An 18686-nucleotide genomic window follows, 5' to 3' on the forward strand; every position below is an offset into this window, starting at 1 on the left:
CAAATGGCCTAATGAGGGATTTTGTTCAAAGTTGACCAGAAAACCAAGATATTCGCAGCGGGTTTCAGTCTCAGAACACAAACCCCATGTGCAACAAATGAAGACTTTTTAATTTTCCTCTAACTCGGCTTAATTTTTGTTTCAAGCAGATAAATAATTGGAGGCACTGAGGGGTTTTCCCTCCCCCCTCCCCACCAGGGGTGGCAGTGACATTCCAGGGCTGAGTCAACACAAGGTGAGGTGGGGATACTGTCTGGTCCTCACTTGTCTGACCCCCGCCCCAGCTTTCTGGGGGGCCCTTCCTCATTCCCAGCCACGTGAATCCTTGTCCCATAGTCTGGGGGCCACGGGCAACCATTCCAGAGAAAGGTTGGAGACTCAAGGTATCTTCACTCCCCTCCCTGTTTTGGCCACTGCCTTAAACTTTCTCTTATCTCCATTCCCTGAGGCAAAGTGCACGCCCCCTCTTCCAGCAGTGGAGTGTGGAGTAGACGCCTATCAACTGTAAATCTGCAGGAAAGTTCGAGTAAGTCGTTAAACTTTGGTAGCTTGAAACTATCCGCTGGGGGACTATCGATACCATGAAAATCAACAAATGTTACAAATGAGGACTCCTTCCTTCTTTCCTTCCTTCCTTCTTTCTTTTCCTTTCTCTTCCTTTTTCTCTCTCTTTCTCTGTTTCTCTCTGATCTGTCTCTCAGTGTCTCTCTTTGCCTCTGTCTCTCTGTGTCTGTCTCTCTGTTACTCTCTGTCTCTCACTGACTGTCTCCTAACCAGGGGAGGGAAGTGAGGGGGAGGGAGTGATACGTTAATATTCTCAAAATATTATTCTTCCATCATACATGACTCTGCTATGCATTTCCCCTGATTATGCAGAAACATAACTATGGCAAAAGGGAAAAAATTGTTACTGCTGATCCCAGACTGGCTCCTGTTCATTGCCCCCCTCTTTATTTATTTATTTATTTTATTTTTTATTTAAAAAAAAATTTTTTTTTAAATTATTTATTTATTTATTTATTTTTGGCTGTGTTGGGTCTTCGTTTCTGTGCGAGGGCTTTCTCTAGTTGCAGCGAGCGGGGGCCACTCTTCATCGCGGTGCGCGGGCCTCTCACTGTCGCGGCCTCTCTTGTTGCGGAGCACGGGCTCCAGACGCGCAGGCTCAGTAGTTGTGGCTCACGGGCCTAGTTGCTCCGCGGCACGTGGGATCCTCCCAGACCAGGGCTCGAACCCGTGTCCCCTGCATTGGCAGGCAGATTCTCAACCACTGCGCCACCAGGGAAGCCCCTGCCCCCTCTTTATTTAATGGTTATAGTCAATTTCTTTTCCAGCTTTTTCTCTGTCATCGGCTAGCTTCTCAACATCTGCATCCAAGCAGTGGGTTTGTTTCTCCCTCCATTTTAAAACATAGGACTTTAGTCAGTTAAGCTCGCTTTGAATGAGAATGAAAAAGAAAAAAAAGCACCTCATTATTTAAGCACCCTCTGAGGAGAAGCTTTCTGCAAAGCAAAGAATCCTCTTGTAAGAAATATTGTTATTTTCCGCTACTTTTGCAGGTTTGGGTATAGGGACTTAAAAAAAAAGACTTTTTATTTTAGAATAGTTTTAGATTTACAGAAATGGAAGTCTAAAACTGCGTAGATAATACAGAGTGTTCCTATATACCCCACACCCAGTTTCCCCTATTATTAATTTACATTAACACGGTACATTGGTCACAATTACTGAACCACTATCGATACATTATTATTCACTGAAGTCCATATCTTACTGAGTTCCTTTGTTTCTCCCTGACGTCATTTTTCGGTTCCAGGATCCCATCCAGGACGGCACGTTACATTGACCCATCCTGTCTCCTTCGGTTCTTCTTGGCTGTGACAGTTTCTCAGACTTCCCTTGTTTTTGATGACCTTGACAGATTTGAACAGACCTGTCGTGGATTTTATGTTTTTTCTCATGAGTGGAAGGACGGGGGTTATAGGATTTGGGGAGGAAGACCATGGAGGCGATGTCTCATCCCATCTCATTAAGACCAGGCCAACTACCAACATGACTCATCACTGTGGATGCTGACCTTGATCACCTGGCCCAGGTGCTGGTTGTCAGGTGTCCCCACTGTAACGTTCCTCTTTCTTCCAGGTGTGGAGTTTTGTTGAGTTGCGTCCATCTGTATGGTTCACAGATCCCATATTTACACGGGGGACTTCCTGTCCTTGTTTTGTGATTGCCCTTCTGTCTGCATGTCACTTGGATCTGTCTGTCTCAGTGGGGGAATCATTACACAAAGCCGAAGGACAGACTAACACGCTTCCCCCTCCCCTGGTGACAATACGCCTCTCATGTTGGGTCCACACTGTCTCCTAGACAGATCCTCTAGCTCATGCTGTCCAGTATGGTAGCCCCTGGCCACCTCTGGTTATTTACATTAAAGTAAAATTTTTATTGAAGTACAGTTGATTTACAATATTGTGTTAATTTCTGTTGTACAGCAAAGTGATTCAGTTATACATATATATACATTCTTTTTCATATTCTTTTCCATTATGGTTTATCACAGGATATTGAATATAGTTCCCTGTGCTATACAGTAGGACCTTGTTGTTTATCCATCCTAAGGTTATTTACATTTAGATTAATCAAAATTAAACAAAAGTTACAATTCAGTTCCTCAGTTGCACAATCACGATTCAAGAGCTCGGTAGGCATGGGTGGTGAGTGGCTACCATATTGCACAGCGAAGATTACGGACCATTTTCATTGTCATGTTTCCATGATGGCCCCCGCCTCCTTGCCCCACTCTGCCCTCATCCCCACCTCTCCCATTTCCCCAGGACAAATGACGTTATCAGTATTGTTTTCCATGAACCTACAGGTATTGATGCAATCATAGACTGGTGTATCAGGAACTTTTGGTTATTGTTGTCTTTTTAAAAGCAACATTGTTTGTTTTAAAAAAAAGTCATTATATCCCTGTTTGTTGAAAGCATCCTAAGAAGTTGTTTGGAAAATCTGGGATTTTTGAAGAATGCACTAATCATTCCATCTCTAGACTGCTGTTCTAATCTACAGATCCTGGACTTGAGCTGCAGCATCTAGATTTCCGGTCTCCAGCCACCCCGCTCACTTCAGACTGGCCCCCACTGCCAATCCTAATTGGCAAGAGCCAGTTCCTTAATATCTACCCTGCTGCTACTGTCTGTCTTGAATTCAGTGCGTTTTATATACTGACCGACTCCTCGGTCTCAGGTCTGAAGTCACAGGGAGCTTCTATCAGTAACCGAGGACCACTCAGTTCAGTTCTGGGTTTTTCCTCCAATCGCATGGCTTGTCCCTTTACTTGTGCTACTAAATGTATAAAAGTATATCGAGTTGTACCACCTCCTAGATTCCCTAATTGTTTAATATATTGTGCAATATTTAATACACTGCACCCTTAAAGCTGTCTATCCATTTATCTTTATTTCAAAAATCTGAACATAGGGCCAGAACTGTTCCCCTTTTTCCTCTGGGCCCCATTTTCCCCATCCACAAAAAGGATGGCTTAGATGGCCCTGACAGATTCTTTCAGCTCAGATATCATGGCTGTGAATTTGTAAGTCTCTTGGGACAAGAACATCCATGTTGGATGTGGGATCCCTCAATGATTGGTCCCGTGGGCTACTTGCTGGGCACGTCACTTAAACTTTCTGTGCCTCAGCTTCTCCCTTAATAACTGACTCCTTTCCTTTTCAGGGCAAGAGGAGAGAGGGAGAGTTCCTCTGCACAGGGTTTCAAACTCAAAGAACTCCAGGAAACAGGCAGGAGCCTTCTGGGTGTTAGGGATGCAATAGTGAAAGATGGGTACAGTGGCAAATAGAACTATCCCCCACGGGATAGTTCTACAGAGGACAGAGTGAATCAGCTCCAGCCAGCAAAAACATGGCCCCCTAGTTTGAGACCCTCTCTGCTCTAGAATGATTTATCATCTTGGCAAGGGTCTGAGACATTAGCTAAGATGTATTGGGTGTTAGAAGATCCAGGGCAAATCCCAGCTGGGTTACTCACTAGCTAGACTGGCTGCTTGACTGCATGAACCCCAGTTCTTTTACCTGTTAATGGAACTGAACCTCTGTGGCTTGGAAAGTGTATGACGCAGAGTCCAGGGTTAAACCTGCAAATTCAGAGGGCCAATTACCTGTGTCCAAGACTCCATCCCTCCTCTTTACGCAGTTCCCTCGCCCTGGGAACAAGAAGGCCAGCTGGGGGTGAGGATGGTGAAATGAAGCTTAATGAATAATCCGGGAGACTGGCCAGGGTGTTTGGCAGCCTGAGGTGTCAGGGACAGGGGCTGGCTAACAGATGTGGATCTGGGAGGGAATGGGTCAGTGACTTGGACCCCTCTCCAGCCTCATCTGCTCTCTGATGCAGCCACTCTGGCTTCCCCACTCCATCCTCTTCCAGGTCAGGAGCTCTGGGTCTAAGCCCTGGCTCTGCCCCTGCTGTGTGACCTCAGGAAAATGACTTGGCCTTTCTGAGCCAAATCTGATTCCACAATGTGGAGTTCATTACAATACTTACCTCCTCCAGGGTGTTGTAAGCGTCCTGTGATAGAACTATGTCATGTTCCCAAACTTCAGACATTCATGTGCTGCCTTTGCAATTTTTGCCACACTGTTGTGTCACATCTTTTATAATACTGATAAAGCAACACTAGCAGCGACAGCAGCAAACACAGAGTACTTCCTACTGTTCTAAATAGTTTACATCTGTTAACTTTTTTTTGTTTTTTTGTTTTTTGGCCGCACTGTGCAACATGGGGGATGGTTCTCTGACCAGGGATCGAACCCGTGCCCCATGCATTGGGAGCGCAGAGTCTTAACCACTGGACCGCCAGGGAAGTCCCCATCTGTTAACTCTTTTGATCCTCACATCAACTCCACTAGGGAAGCAGTATTTTTTTTTTCTACCCGCCAAATGGAAATTCAGTATTATAATCAAAACTTCAAAGTCTTCCTCCCATACTGCTTTAATGTAAGGAAAAATAGCTTTTAATTTAATTTAATTTTTGGACAGGAAAGTAGTATTTATTGGTGGGCATGAGTAAGGAGAGGACAGCGCCGAGGCTCTCATGAATGCAGGACCTGCCATTTGTCCAGGGGGCCACGATGAGGGATGTATTCGACCCCACAGCCATCCAGGATGAACCACTTTTCTGCCACCATGTTTTCAAATTCATCTGCTTAAACTTAGTAAATCCCCACTTCTTGGAGATGTGAATCTTCTGGAGACCAGGGAACTTGAACTCAGCCCGTGTAGGGCCTCAATCACATGCTCCTTGTTCTGCAGCTCGGTGCGGATGAACATTACGACTTGGCCAGTGTGGACCCTGGCCACTGTGCCCTGGGGCTTTCCAAAGGCACTGCGCATACCTGTCTGGAGCCTGGACTGGGGACTCCATGCCAGACATGAATGTCCACCGGAAAGGGCTGTCTCCAAGGCCCCTTAGGGCAACCCATACCGGCAACAGGCTGCATGCACTACTGGGGAAATAGTATTTTATCCCCGTCTTACACCTGAGGAACCAAGGCACAGAGAGGTTAAATAACTTACCCAAGCCACAGCCAGTAAGTGCAAAGCTGGTATTTGTACTAGAGCCTGGCTTCAGGGTCTATGTTCTAACTGTTACTGCCTCTTCATGCCAGAAACTTACTGCTACTATTTAATATTAAAAAAAGAAAAAAACCTCCATTTTTAAACTTTAATACCTGCCTTAGCTTCTTCCTAAGCAATAACATCCATAAAATTATGTATATTATTTTATATGCACACACACACACACACACAGAGGATATAAATACCCAACTATTAAAAAACCTTTGGGAATCTCTCATCAACACAAAAGGGCTGGCATACAGTAGGCATGCAATAAATGCAGCTGTCATGCTTCTTGTCCAAACCTGAACTGTATGCTAAGGCCCCACTCCTCCAGGAAGCCCTCCTTGATCACACCCCACCCTCAGCTGCCCTATGGGGACCTTCTGCTCTCTGTTCTCCTAGGGGGTGTTAGCGTTGTCACTGAATTAGTGACTTCCTCTCCCCTCCAGGCTGGGGGCCACCTCAGGGCATGAACTGGGTTTTATCACCTCTGTGTCCCCAGTGCCCAGACCAGGACAGGACACCTGACAAGGATGGTGTTTGTTTAATGTGAGGATGGGGATGAAGCTGCTAAAGTCCTCATCAAGGATCATGACCAAGCAGTTCCACTTGACCCCAAGTGGCCAGGAGTTAATCATCAAACCCGGGGAGGTCACAAGCAGGTCAAGAAGGGCACAGACCATCTGGGCTGCCAGGTGCTTCCTGGACCTCACTTCCCATTTGATATATAGGGAAACTGAGGCCCCCCAAATGGATGTGACCAGCTCAGATTCACCCAGTGAGATGCTGATAGAGACAAGGCATGAATGTGATCACGTCATTCCCCTGCCTAAAGCCTTCCATGGCTGCCTAGTGCCCCTGGGTGAGGTCCAGACTCTGGATTGGCACAGGCATCCTGTGGACTCTGGTCCTTGCCCACCTCCCCAGCCCCAAACCCACCTGCTGTCCCATCCTTGCCTTTTCTGTTCGAGTCCTCTTGCACATGTCTCCGTTCCTGGAACACCCCATGTTTTTCAGTTTCAGACCTTTGCTTTCCCTGTTCCCGATTCCTGGCTCCTCTCAGTCTCCTCCTCCAGGAAGCCTTCCCAGCCCTCAAGGGCCAGGTGAGGTACCTGCTCTGGGCGCCTGCAGCCCTGCCCCACCTCTTTCTCCCAACATCTGACAGCATTGATCAGAGCTGCTCTTCAGTGGTATCTTGGGGCTTCTTGAGGGCAGGGGACATGCTGTCTTGTTTGAGGCTAAAGGTCCCAGGACTTGACACATAGTTGGTGTCCAATAAATATTCTTTGAATGAATGAATCGGTTGTCAGAGTCATTCATTTGAACAATAAATAATTGTTTGGGTCCCAATGTTGGGTATAAAATATCAGAGGTGAGGAGTAGCTTCAGAAGAAAACATGCCTTTCTCATGTGACAGATAATAATTGCTTCTTTATCCTTGTTTTCTCGTCTCAGACCTAAGTTGACCTTGACAGTGGTCCAGGGGAAGTGGCTTGGCATTCGGGACAAGCACTGGACTTGGAGGTGTCTGTGTCACAACAAAGGTGGTCCAGGGTGAGAGTTAAAGGGTGCCCCTCGCTGGCTGGGTGGCCTTGGCCGAGTGAGTCCCCCTCTCTGGGCCTCAGTTTCTTCATCTGTGAAATGGGACCAGGTAATCACATGTCTTGGACAGCAAACCGGGAGGCAGTGAAGGCTGATCTTGTCCCCTTTCTCCTCCAGTGGGGAGCTGTCCCTTTAACACAGGAGGAGGGGTCAAGGCCACAGGAAGCTGCAGGAAGCTGGCAGAGCCAGTGCCCAGGCACGCTGGTGGGCAGCAGGCTGGGGCTGAGCTGGTCTGGGGACTGTTGAGAAGGAAGGTAAGGGGTTCTGGGGCCCAAATAGAGCCCTGGGGCTCTGTGTACATTTGTGAATGTGAGTAGAGGCTAGTCTGGAAAGTTCTGGGGCCAAGTCCCAGCTGAGTGGACAGAAAGTGGGAGGGTGAGATGGTCCGAAGTCCTCCCAGGAACATGGGTTCAGCTCAGGGTGCTTGTGGCCCGTCTGCCTTGGAGTAGAAGGCTAGGGGTCTGGGACCCTGAGGATCGGGGAGCACATCCTGATCCCAGGGGGGTGGGGCTGACATTCTGCCAGCCAAGGGGTGGCTGAGGGTTCCCAGCCCTGGCACCAGAGACTTGACTGTTGAGCGTCACCCAGGTGGTCTCTGGGGAAAAGCGTGAGGGACAAGGGAGGTGGAAAAGGTATTCAGTTGGTCTTTACCCCAATTCATAGATGTAGCAGGTGTCCTCCTGGGCATCTGGGCTCGATAAGGCTGTTGGAAACTTGGGGTTCATTTATTTGACTGATGCCTGCTGTCCTCTTCTGGGCAGTCGGTATAACCAAGAGGGCTGGGGGAGCCTGGGGACTGAGGCAGGAGCATTTAGCTCCTAAGGACAACTGGCAGTTAAGTGCTAAATGCTCACACCTTTAATGATAATAATGCTAATATAAAAGAGAAAGTAAAGCATGGTGGGTAAGAACACAGATGCCAAAGTGCACTGTCTGAGTTTGAATTCTGGCCATGCCACTTCTAGCTGTGTGACCTTGGACAAGTTACTTAACCTCTCTGGGCCTCAGTTTCATTGTCTATAAAGTGCAGTTAATAATTGAACCTATCTCAGGGTCGTTGTAATGATTATATGAGATAAAATATAAGGTGGTTGGTATAGTGCCTGGCTCAAAGTAAGTCCCATATAATTATTAGCTATTATTATATGTGAAGCAGAGTTGATGCCTTTACTTTATGGTCTCACTTAATCATCACAATGATCCTGTGATGCACAAGCTCTTCTCCCAGTTTGTTGTGTGGCTGGTTCCTTTTCATTTTTCAGGTCTCAGTTTTAATGGTCACCTCCTCCAAAAGGCCTTTCCTGACCTCCTGACCCAAAGTAGGTCCCCTGTTATTCTCTTCAAGACTCCATATATGCCTGTTTCCCTTTTAGCAGTTCTCACCATTTCTGATTATTTTGTTTGTCTATACAGTTATTTGTTGCATGTCGATCCCCTTCTGAGATTATAAGTCACCTCCAGGAGTAGATGTCTGTCTGGTTCACCATGGTATCCCCAGTTCCTAGGTCAGGGCCTACACCTTGTAAGCATTCTAGAGTAACAATGAGCCTACCAGCACTGTTAGAAGACCCCAATGAGATAACGCCTCCAAAAGACTCAGTCAATTTCTGGTAATTAGATTCAACAAAGGATAGCTATTATTATTATTATTAATCTGCACCAAAACCTGTGAGTTGGGATGTTATTATTCCCATTTTACAGAAGGGGAAATAGGCACACAGAGGTTGAGACACTTGTCTGGGTCACACAGCCAAGAAGTCATAGCTAGTTTCTAACTTTGGTCTCTGATTGACCCCAAAGCTCACATGCTTGGGCTCTGGGGCTGAGGTGAGGCCCAGGGCTGGGTATGCGGGATTTGTGTGACCCATGGGCTACCCTCCCCCAGTGCCATGCCCTGCTTAAGAATTGTCCTGGATGGAACTGGGTGGAGGTGGTTCAGGCTTTGCCATGCATGGGGAACCCCCGGGTCATCCCAACAAAGGCCCAGAGTCAAATCCAGGGACAGGAGACCTGGAAACCTCTGAAGGGGGGAGCCCAGCTCTTGACTAAGCAGGGGTGACAAGAAGCTTGGGCTTGTGGTGGGCGGGGGAGGGCGCAGCGCTCCTCCTAGTGGCAAATAATGGAACTGCAGCCCCACTATTGGGCGGCCCAATGCCTTTCTGCTCCAGAAAAAAAAAAGGGGGGGGGGCGGTGGGAGGGCACAGCGTTTGCTCCTTAAAAAAAATCCTTCTAATTTTCTCCCTTCTAATTTCCTCCCTCTCTGCTTCTCGCCCTTACACACTGGTTCATTCACTCACTCAGTCATCCGCACTTTGGCTTAAAACCTCCCAGCGGCTTCCCATAGCAAGTAGAATTAGAATAATATCCCAACTCTTCACCGTGGGCTGGAACGCCCTCCTCTGCATCCCTGACCACCTCTCCTTGCTCGCCTCCTACTCTCACCTCCACCAGTCCCTTCTCTCAGCACCAGGAACGCTCTAAGTTCATTTCCCTCGAGGCGGTGGTTCTACCTGCTGTTCCCTCTGCAGAACGCTTTTCCCTTGCTTCTCTTCTTGTCATTCATCTCAAAGTTCCCCCTTTGAGAACTTGCAGGTCAACAGAAAAGTAAGTTACCTCTCAACCAACCAAAAATGCACAGCTCCGATCTGCCTCCCAATTCAAACTGTTAAAAACTCTAAACCATCGCCAACAGCAAGACGGGTGGTTTATTACATTTAATGAGATGATTGGAAACTTGAACACTTAGCAGATATTTCATGATATTAAGAAATCATTTTAATATTTTTAGACGTGATAATGGCATTGTGATTGCATTTTGAAAAATAAACATCAGTGAGGTATAATTTCCATAAAATAAAATTAGCTTACTCAAGGTTAGAATTTGAAGAGTTTGGACAAATGTATACTGTTCTGAAACTGTGGCTACAATGTTTAAAAAGAGTTCTTTGCTTTTAGAGCTACGTGCTGGAATATTTACAGAAGAAATAATATGGGAGGAAAGTTATAATAATAATAAAGGGGGAAGAAATAATAATACAGGAAGGAGGATTAGGCGTAGATATGGAGAAAACAAGGCAGGCCATGCGTTGATGATTGTTGAAACTAAGTGATGGCTACATGGGAGCTTCGTCAGACAGTTCTTGACACTTTTGCTGTGTTTAAAATTTCCATAATACAAGTTTAAAAAAAAGTTTCTTTCCTGGGAGACGTCTTTGCTGACCACCCTTGCTAAAATAATACCCTCCCCTCTAGGTCACTCCTGTTTGAAATTCTGTGATTCTGTCTCCCCAGCTAGACCGTGAGCTCCGGCAAAGCAGGGGCTGCCTCTGACGTGTCCCCTCCTGGGTCCCAAAACCTGGAACTGCCTGGCACATAGTAGGTGCTCAGTAATGTCTTTTGAATAAATGAATGAATAATGAATGATGAATGAATGAATTCTCCCACTCTCATTCATTTATCACCACTATTGGCCACGTTCTCCATCCCCAGCGCCACAGTTACAGAAGAAAAGGGCCCCTAGTCCAAACGTCCTTGTCCAGTTGGTGAAACTGAGGCCCAGAGAGGCCCAGACACTTCCCTGGAGCCTCACAGCTTGGCAGCCATAGGGCACTAAGGGAGCCAAGCGGAGGAGCTTCTCCCTCTCCCCGTCCCCTGTTCTGGTTACAGGGACTCTTGGCTGGAGCTGCCGGGGCTAGGACGTTTGTGCCCTCCTGCAGGCCCTCTAGGTGGTTGCTGGGATGGAGGACCCTCTGGCGGAGTGTGCCAAGGGTGAGCACTTCCACATTGTCACACCTCTGCTGGAGAGCTGGGCACTGTCCCAGGTGGTGGGCATGCCTGTCTTCCTCAAGTATGAGAATGTGCAGCCGACTGGCTCCTTCAAGATCCGTGGCATTGGACATTTCTGCCAGGAGGTGAGGGTGTGTGGGCAGGAGGGGAGAGTGAGGTTGTACAGATGGAAGGGGACAGCTGTGGGCAGGGCGAGGGGTGGGGAGAGTTGGAGTGGAAGGGTCTAACTCCACCCACACAGGCCTCCATGACACCTGCTTGGGTCAGCCCCCACCCACATACCTTGTCTTCCCAGGTGGCCAAAAAGGGATGCAGACACCTGGTGTGCTCCTCAGGTGAGCCCACCCCTTTCTACTTCATGAGGGTCCTCAGGGCTGGGTTGGGGGAGGAGGAGCCGGCTGGAGCAGCAGTAGATGTCCAGGGCTTGGCCTCTTTTTTTTTTTTTTAATAAATTTATTTATTTATTTGTTTGTTTTATTATGGCTGCACGTGGGCTTTCTCTAGTTGCGGCGAGTGGGGGCTACTCTTTGTTGTGGTGCGCGGGCTTCTCATTGCGGTGGCTTCTCTTGTCGCAGAGCACGGGCTCTAGGCGCCCAGGCTCCCGTAGTTGTGGCACGTGGGCCTCAGTAGTTGCAGCACGTGGGCTCAGTAGTTGTGGCTCACGGGCTCTAGAGCACAGTCTCAGTAGTTGTGGTGCATGGGCTTAGCTGCTCCATGGCAAGTGGGATCTTCCCGGACCAGGGCTCGAACCCATGTCCCCTGCATTGGCAGGCGGATTCTTAACCACTGCGCCATCAGGGAAGTCCTTGGCCTCTTCTTAAAGGTCCAGTCTCATCAAGGTCATGGTCAGATGGCTGCTTTGTATGTCCTTTTCCCAGCCCCCTTCCCATCATTCAAGCCTCCTGGTAGTAAGTGATAAAAACCCAATCATACGGGTTTAAGTTACAGGCTCCAAGAATTGAAGAATTCTTGGGATAATTGGCTTTCAGGCACAGCTGGATCCAGGAGCTCTCCTCTGTACCTCTCCTTTTCTTGGCTTGTCTTTCCTCTGTACTAACTTTACTCTCATATAGACCACATGGTAACAAGATGGCCATCAGGAGTTTTAGGCTTGCCTCCTACCATCCTACCAACCCTGGTGAAAAGGGAGTACCCTTTCCCAATGGCCTCATCAATCCATGAATTGGTCTTTTTGGCCCAGCTTGTCCCATGTACTCATCCCTGAACCAATCATGGTTCAGGTGATTGCGTTCTCTGATTGGCTCCACATAGATCACGTGTCCACCTCTGGGGCCAATGGTGGGGCATATAAGTGTCGGGAAGGAGTGACTCCCAAAGGGGAATGGAGGGGGTGGGAGAACAGTGTGTCAACAGGCTAATGCAAATGCCCACAGCACCCACTTCTCCTGCCTCCACAGGGGGTAACGCGGGCATCGCTGCTGCTTACGCTGCTCGGAAGCTGGGCATCGCAGCCACCATTGTGCTCCCCGAGGGCACCTCTCCGCAGGTGGTGAGGAGGCTGCAGGCGGAGGGGGCCGAAGTTCAGCTGACTGGAAAGGTAAAGACCTCAAGACGGGGAAACCAGCTGAAGGGGGCCGTTCCCCCTTTACTCCCACCTCACCCCCAAGAGATCCTGTTTCCTTTTCCTTTCTGTGAACTGTGCCTGGGACCCAGTCATCCCTGAGGATGGCTGAGCTGAGGGGTGAGTGAGATGTGTTGTATATTAAGGGCTGGGATCTGTCAACTTGCCTCTCCCCGCCTTGAGAAGACTTTTCCTGTGTGAACCCAAGAGAAGCGGGAAGCTGGTGGTTACCAGGAGTGAATCTGTCTCCCTGCGTCCTCACTAACACTTGGTACTATCCATTTTAAATTTTTGCCATTCAATAAGACAAAAAGTGTAAAGAAAGATGATGACAGCATCATCCCCCATTCTGAGGCCACCCCGAAATGAAAGGATATTCATCTGATAAGGATATCATTGGTTCACTTTGTTACCCAAGAAACAGAGACCCAAACATGTCATCCTTCTCCCCTCCTGGGAAGAAGAAGAAAAAAAAATCCATCCATCCATACATCCATCCATCCATCATCCCTGGAAAACAGGCTTTTAAAACCCATCAAAGTTAAAACTAAAAGCCATATCATGGTACCCAAAAGCTGGTCTCCAAATACTTAGTGTATACAATTTCCTTCCTTCCTGCCTGCTTTTCTGTCTTCCTTTCTCCTTCCTTCCTTCATATATTCATCCATTCATTCATTCATTCAACATCCTTCCGTCCATCACCATTTCTCCCTCCCTCTGCCTTCTTTTCCACCCATCCATCCATCCATCATCCATCCAACAGATATTCATTGAGCACTTACTATGTGCCTGCACTATGTTAGGCAGTGCTAAGAATACAGAGGTAATAAGACGTGGTCTCTACTCTTACAAAGCTCCAAGTATTGTTGGGGAGACTCGCAGGTAACCAGATGATGAGAATAGAACACGATGGGTCCTGCCTGGATTGTAGAAAGCACATGGCATCCATTTGTCCACTTGGAAGCCTCTGCCTTTGTCCCAGGAGGCTGCTGGGTCCACACCAGCTCTGGTCTCACCGTCAGGGGTCTCCTCAGCTCACTGGCCCCTGGAGCCATCCAGGAGACCTCAGGCTCTGCTCCAACCTCCATAGCCGTCTGACTCCCGTCTTCTGAGGGCCTCGGTTTCTCTTTAGGTCTGGGACGAGGCCAATCTGAGGGCGCAAGAGTTGGCCAAGAAGGACGGCTGGGTGAACATCCACCCGTTTGACCACCCCCTGATATGGTAATGCTCGTGCCCCTCTCCCCATGGAACTCAGCACTGAGAGACCCTCATTGAGTCAGGGTCCTCCCACTGGACAGAGGGGAAACTGAGGCCCAAAGAGGAGAAGAGGCTTGGAAGCCAGGCACATGGAGGTCCAGACCCCACCTCTGCCACTTGTGATTTGTGTGACTCTGCAAAGCATCTCACCACCCATGCCTCAGTTTCCACGTGTGTAAAATGGAAATGCTAATAATAAATCCCCTTGACTGAGTGTGTACTTTGGGACACATTTAATCCGTTTAGTCTTCCCCAAAGCCCTAGAGATGGTTTTTCTAATGCCCATTTTACAGGTGAGGAAACTGAGGCACAGAGAGGTCAAGCTACTTGCTGAAGATCACACAGCTAGTAAGTGGCGGAGACCTTGGGTCCCAGGCCCAGGACTCGAGTTGGGCTGGTTCCAAGTGTTACTCTGGTCTCCTCTTAACCAGACACAAGAACGCTGCCTCTTTCCAGCGTTGTGGAATGGATTAAATGGATTGAGCATGTGCCTGGGAGGTTGATGAAAGGGGGAAAGAATGAGTGAATGAATAAACTGAGTGGATGAAAGCTGAGTGAACTGTGGCAGGGTCTCCCTCCACGTGCCATGGGTGGGGAGGTGGATGGCGACGCGGGGAGTTTGTGTGGATGTGAGCCTGTGGGGCTGGGGCCTCCCTCACCCCTGCTTCTCTCTCCTGCTCCCTCATCCTGCAGGGAAGGCCACGGGAGCCTGGTGCGGGAGCTGAAGGCAGTGCTGGGGACCCCACCGGGTGCCCTGGTGCTGGCAGTGGGGGGCGGAGGCCTCCTGGCCGGGGTGTCGGCTGGTCTGGCAGAGGTGGGCTGGCAGCATGTGCCCATAATTGCCATGGAGACGCAAGGGGCACACAGTTTCAATGCGGCCATCAAGGCAGGCAGGCTGGTGACACTGCCGGACATCACCAGGTAGGCATAGGCTGGGGGCATTTGTGGGGCGCTAAGCTGCCCTAGGACCTCCCAGTCCCACTTAGTGGAAGTGGGGCACTCAAGGGGGGGGGGGTCACCTTTTTTTTTTAATTAAAAAAAGATTTTTTTTTTGCCACACCATGGCATGCGGGATCTTAGCTCCCAAACCAGGGATCGAACCCATGACCCCTGCAGTGGAAGCACAGAGTCTTAACCACTGGACCACCAGGGAAGTCCCCTCAAGGGGGTCTCCTTAATCCTGCATGGCTGATCTATAGGACTTTTCATTCCCCGCTTAAACCCATCAGTGTGTTCCCCAAGCTCTCAGGCCCAAATCAGACTCCTCCCCATTCCACTTCCGCCACTGGCCTGTCTTCCTGTCCCTTGAATGGGTCATGCTCTTTCCTCCCTCCGCGCCTTTGCACGGGCTGTGTCCTCTGCCCAGAAGTCCTAGGGTTCCCTCTTCTTCTTTTGGCTGTTTTCTCTCCCCTCAGAGAGATTCTCCCCTCAACCCTGTCATCGGAGGTTCCCCTCCCAAGTTCTCCCTCATAGTGTCTACCTACAGTGGGTATTTATTTACTTGTTCTTGTGTTTCCTTACTCACTGCTGTCTCCCCTCCCAGACTTGGTGCTTGGTAACAGCAATAACAATAATCGCAACCAACACTTCTGTAGAACTCACTATCTGTCAGGCTCTATTCTAAGCACTTGAAATGTTTTAACTCATTCTCTACGACAACGTTGTGAGCCAGCTATTGTTATTATTCCAGTTTTTCAGATGAGGAAACTGAGGCTCAGGGAGGTGAAGTGACTTTTCCAAGGTCACACAGCTAGTTTAGAGCCAAGGTTTGAAACCAGGCAGCCTGGCACCAGAGTCCATACTCTGGGCCACTTAGGGCTCAGAGCCAGTTCTTATGAGCTCAGCAAAGCCTCTCCCAGGCCTGAAACACTGCCCAGCTCAGGAAAATACCAGCAGGTAGGTGATCCCAAGCACAGAGGTAAAGAGCATGGACTCTGGAGCCAGACTACCTGAATTGGAACCCACATTCTGCTATTGACTAGCTGTGTGGCCTTGAGCAAGTTACTCAACCTCTGTGAACTTCAGTTTCCTAACCTATAAAATGGAACTCATAAGTTTCTAACTCCAAGGGAGAGCATAAGGATTAAAACAGAAAATCCAGGGACTTCCCTGGCGGTCCAGTGGTTACAACTCCGTGCTGCCACTGCAGGGGGCGCAGGTTCGATCCCTGGTTGGGGAACTAAGATCCCACATGCTGCATGGCGCAGCCAAACAAATAACAAACAAACAAACAAAACCCCTGTCAGAAAATCCAAGCATCCAGCACCTTGTAAACATTCAATGAATATTAGCTATAGTATAGACATGGTAAATGTTTATTAATGAATAAAATGAAAAAAAGATCATTTTCTAGGCTTGGCTTTCTGGGGTCTGTGCAAGAACAACACAATCATGGCTGTAGAGTCAGAGGGGGTGATGTGCATTCATCAGCCATTCTTGGGACACACAATTTTTGAGTGCTTCCTCTGAGCCAGGCGCTGCTTGAGATTCTTGAAATGCTGGGCCCCCGGCCCATTGCAGGATGGGCGGGGGGCCCGGGGCTGGGGAGGGCTGGCGCTGTGCGGGGAGGAGACTTGATTCCCCAGCTCCTCTCCGCACCCCTGCCCTCCCTGCCCCACCTGCGCGCTCCTACAGTGTAGCCAAATGCCTGGGTGCCAGGACGGTGGCTGCACAGGCCCTGGTGTGTACGAAGGAGTTCAAGGTCTTCTCTGAGGTGGTGGAGGATTCTGAGGCTGTGAGCGCCGTGCAGCGGTTCCTGGGTGAGTAAGCACTGCCCCCCACCCGGGCTCAGAAACTGGCAAAGTCCCTGGATCCCCTGGAGAGAGTGTGCTCCCTCTTGTCTGTATCCTCAGTGCCTATCGCAGGGCAGGGTATACAGTAATCATATAGTAAGAGCACGTTGAGTGGATGGAAAGGGTGGGGGTGAAGAAGGGGTGTGTCCTGCTGTCTCTAGCCTCCGGACTTCTGTACCCACTCTTCTTCCCTCTGGCTGCCCATCCTGGCCCTCCTCCCTATTGGTTTCATGTAACTAAGGGCTACTCAGCTATCGTGGCACCTCCTCCAGGAAGTCTCCTCTGATCTCTCACCCCCACCCAACCTGGGTTGAAGACTTCCTATGCACCAATCCCAACAGTCTCATAACTGCCAGATTCTTATCCAACTACATCACTAGACTATGAACTCTATGAGGGCGGGGGCTGGTGTGTCTCGTTCATTGTTGTGTCCCCAGGGCCTTCCTAGCACTGGGCCTGGCAGGGAGGGGGCGCTCAATAAATATTTGTTGAGTGAATGGATGACTGTATGAGTGAGTGGAAAGGTGGATAATGAATAGGTGGATGGATGGGTGGATAGACGGATGGATTGATGGGCAGTGGATTGACAAATGACGTGGATGAAATGGATGGAAGGATGGGTGGACACATTGATTAATGGACACATTGATGGATGGACAGACAGACAGTCAAATGATGGATAGGGGCTGAATGGATGGATGGATGAATGGATGGATGGATGGATGGATAAAACAATGATTGATAGATACACTGATAGATGGACAGACAGTCTAATGATGGATAGAGGGAGGGCTGGATGGATGGCTAGATGAAAGGCAGACGGATGGAGGGATAATGGTCAGATTGATGGATGGAGAGAGAGTCAGACAAATGATGGATTGTGAGATGGATGTCTGGATGGCTGGCTTCATGGAACTGCAGTGCCCAGAGCCTGCTGAGCCCTAACTGGTTTTTCCTCCCTTTCCTCGCCTCCACCCCCGTCCCCCTACTCTGGGCAGATGATGAGCGAACGCTGGTGGAGCCTGCCTGCGGGGCAGCCTTAGCTGCCATCTACTCAGGCCTCCTGGGGAGGCTCCAGGCTGAGGGCCGCCTGCACCCTTCCCCGGCCTCGGTCGTGGTCATCGTGTGTGGAGGCAACAACATTGACAGTGGAGAGCTACAGGCTCTGAAAGCCCAGCTGGGCCAGGGCTGAGGGAACCTGGTTTAGGAGGGCCGGCTGGGCCCCAGTGATCCCCAAGAGGCTCCTGGACACCCCTGGAGGGGGTTGCTGGCTGAGGGGCCTCTGTGCTCATGGATGGCAGTGGCAGCTGCCCTGTGTTGCTATGCTGGCTGCCTCCTGCAGGAAGCCCTCCTGAACTGCTCCCTTTGGCTTCCCTGCAGCTCTGGCCAATAAACCCTTTCTGAGTTGGGCCTGTAACTCCAGTAGGTCCATTTTTTCCACCTCCATGAACTCAGAGAAGGCACACAGCAACCTGATGCCAGCACTCTGATGAAGCGACTCTTTTCACATCACACGGCTTGTGCAACAAAGCCAAGAATTCAGAACTCCGGTTCCTAAGGGAATCTGGCCATGCTGAGCTCCTAACTGGGCTTCCCTTACCTGACGGACCTGCTCAGGAAGGGGAGGGGGACATTCTGTCACTTCTCAGGCCTGGGCTGGTAGGACAATATTGCCAGTCTTTATCAAGTGCTTGTCATGTGCCAGAAATGCTTCTAAGAACTTTCTATTCATTGTCCTCTTTAACGTTCACAAAGGCACTATGAAGTAGAAACCATTATTATCGTCCCTGTTCTACAGATGGGGACACTGAGGCATGGAAAGGTGACATAACTAGCTCGAGGTCACACAGGCTGGAATGTAGCCCAGCCAGTTTCAAACCCTGTGATTTTCGACATGACTGTATTTCTTGGACCTCCGCCTTCTTTGTGTGGTGGGACATTGGAGAAGGAGGTAGGGCCTCCAGGTCGGTCTGGACACACCTGTGGGTCACAAGGAGGGTGGACACTGGTCCTGAAACTGGGCACCTGCAGCC

General features: G+C 49.4%; 1 protein-coding gene across 6 annotated transcripts; it reads left to right on the plus strand.

The window, feature by feature from the left end:
* Nucleotides 1-1683: 1683 nt before the first annotated feature.
* SDSL (serine dehydratase like) lies at nucleotides 1684-18340 on the plus strand. 6 transcript variants are annotated; one of them, XM_082355740.1, is made up of 10 exons: nucleotides 1687-7188; nucleotides 7354-7490; nucleotides 10528-10611; nucleotides 10903-11147; nucleotides 11318-11357; nucleotides 12441-12580; nucleotides 13737-13825; nucleotides 14555-14782; nucleotides 16496-16620; nucleotides 17652-18340. In XM_082355740.1, exons 4-10 carry the CDS (start codon nucleotides 10974-10976, stop codon nucleotides 17843-17845), a joined length of 990 nt encoding a protein of 329 aa, XP_082211866.1. In that variant the 5' UTR covers nucleotides 1687-7188; nucleotides 7354-7490; nucleotides 10528-10611; nucleotides 10903-10973; the 3' UTR covers nucleotides 17846-18340. The 6 variants fall into 6 exon arrangements, with proteins under 6 accessions (XP_082211870.1, XP_082211869.1, XP_082211866.1 ...); XM_082355744.1 differs by having other exon boundaries at nucleotides 1684-7490; nucleotides 12441-12532; XM_082355739.1 differs by having other exon boundaries at nucleotides 1687-7490.
* Nucleotides 18341-18686: the final 346 nt, after the last annotated feature.

Source organism: Balaenoptera borealis, assembly GCF_965194805.1.
Source record: "Balaenoptera borealis genome assembly, chromosome: 14".
NCBI classification, from domain to species: Eukaryota; Metazoa; Chordata; class Mammalia; order Artiodactyla; family Balaenopteridae; genus Balaenoptera; species Balaenoptera borealis.

Bases quoted from the DNA above. Each gene is read 5' to 3' on its own strand.
- SDSL (XM_082355743.1), top strand. From the start codon at position 10,974: ATGGAGGACCCTCTGGCGGAGTGTGCCAAGGGTGAGCACTTCCACATT. The intron at 13,826-14,554 runs GTAATGCTCGTG...CTCATCCTGCAG, and splicing joins TTTGACCACCCCCTGATATG to GGAAGGCCACGGGAGCCTGG. The intron at 14,783-16,495 runs GTAGGCATAGGC...GCGCTCCTACAG, and splicing joins ACACTGCCGGACATCACCAG to TGTAGCCAAATGCCTGGGTG.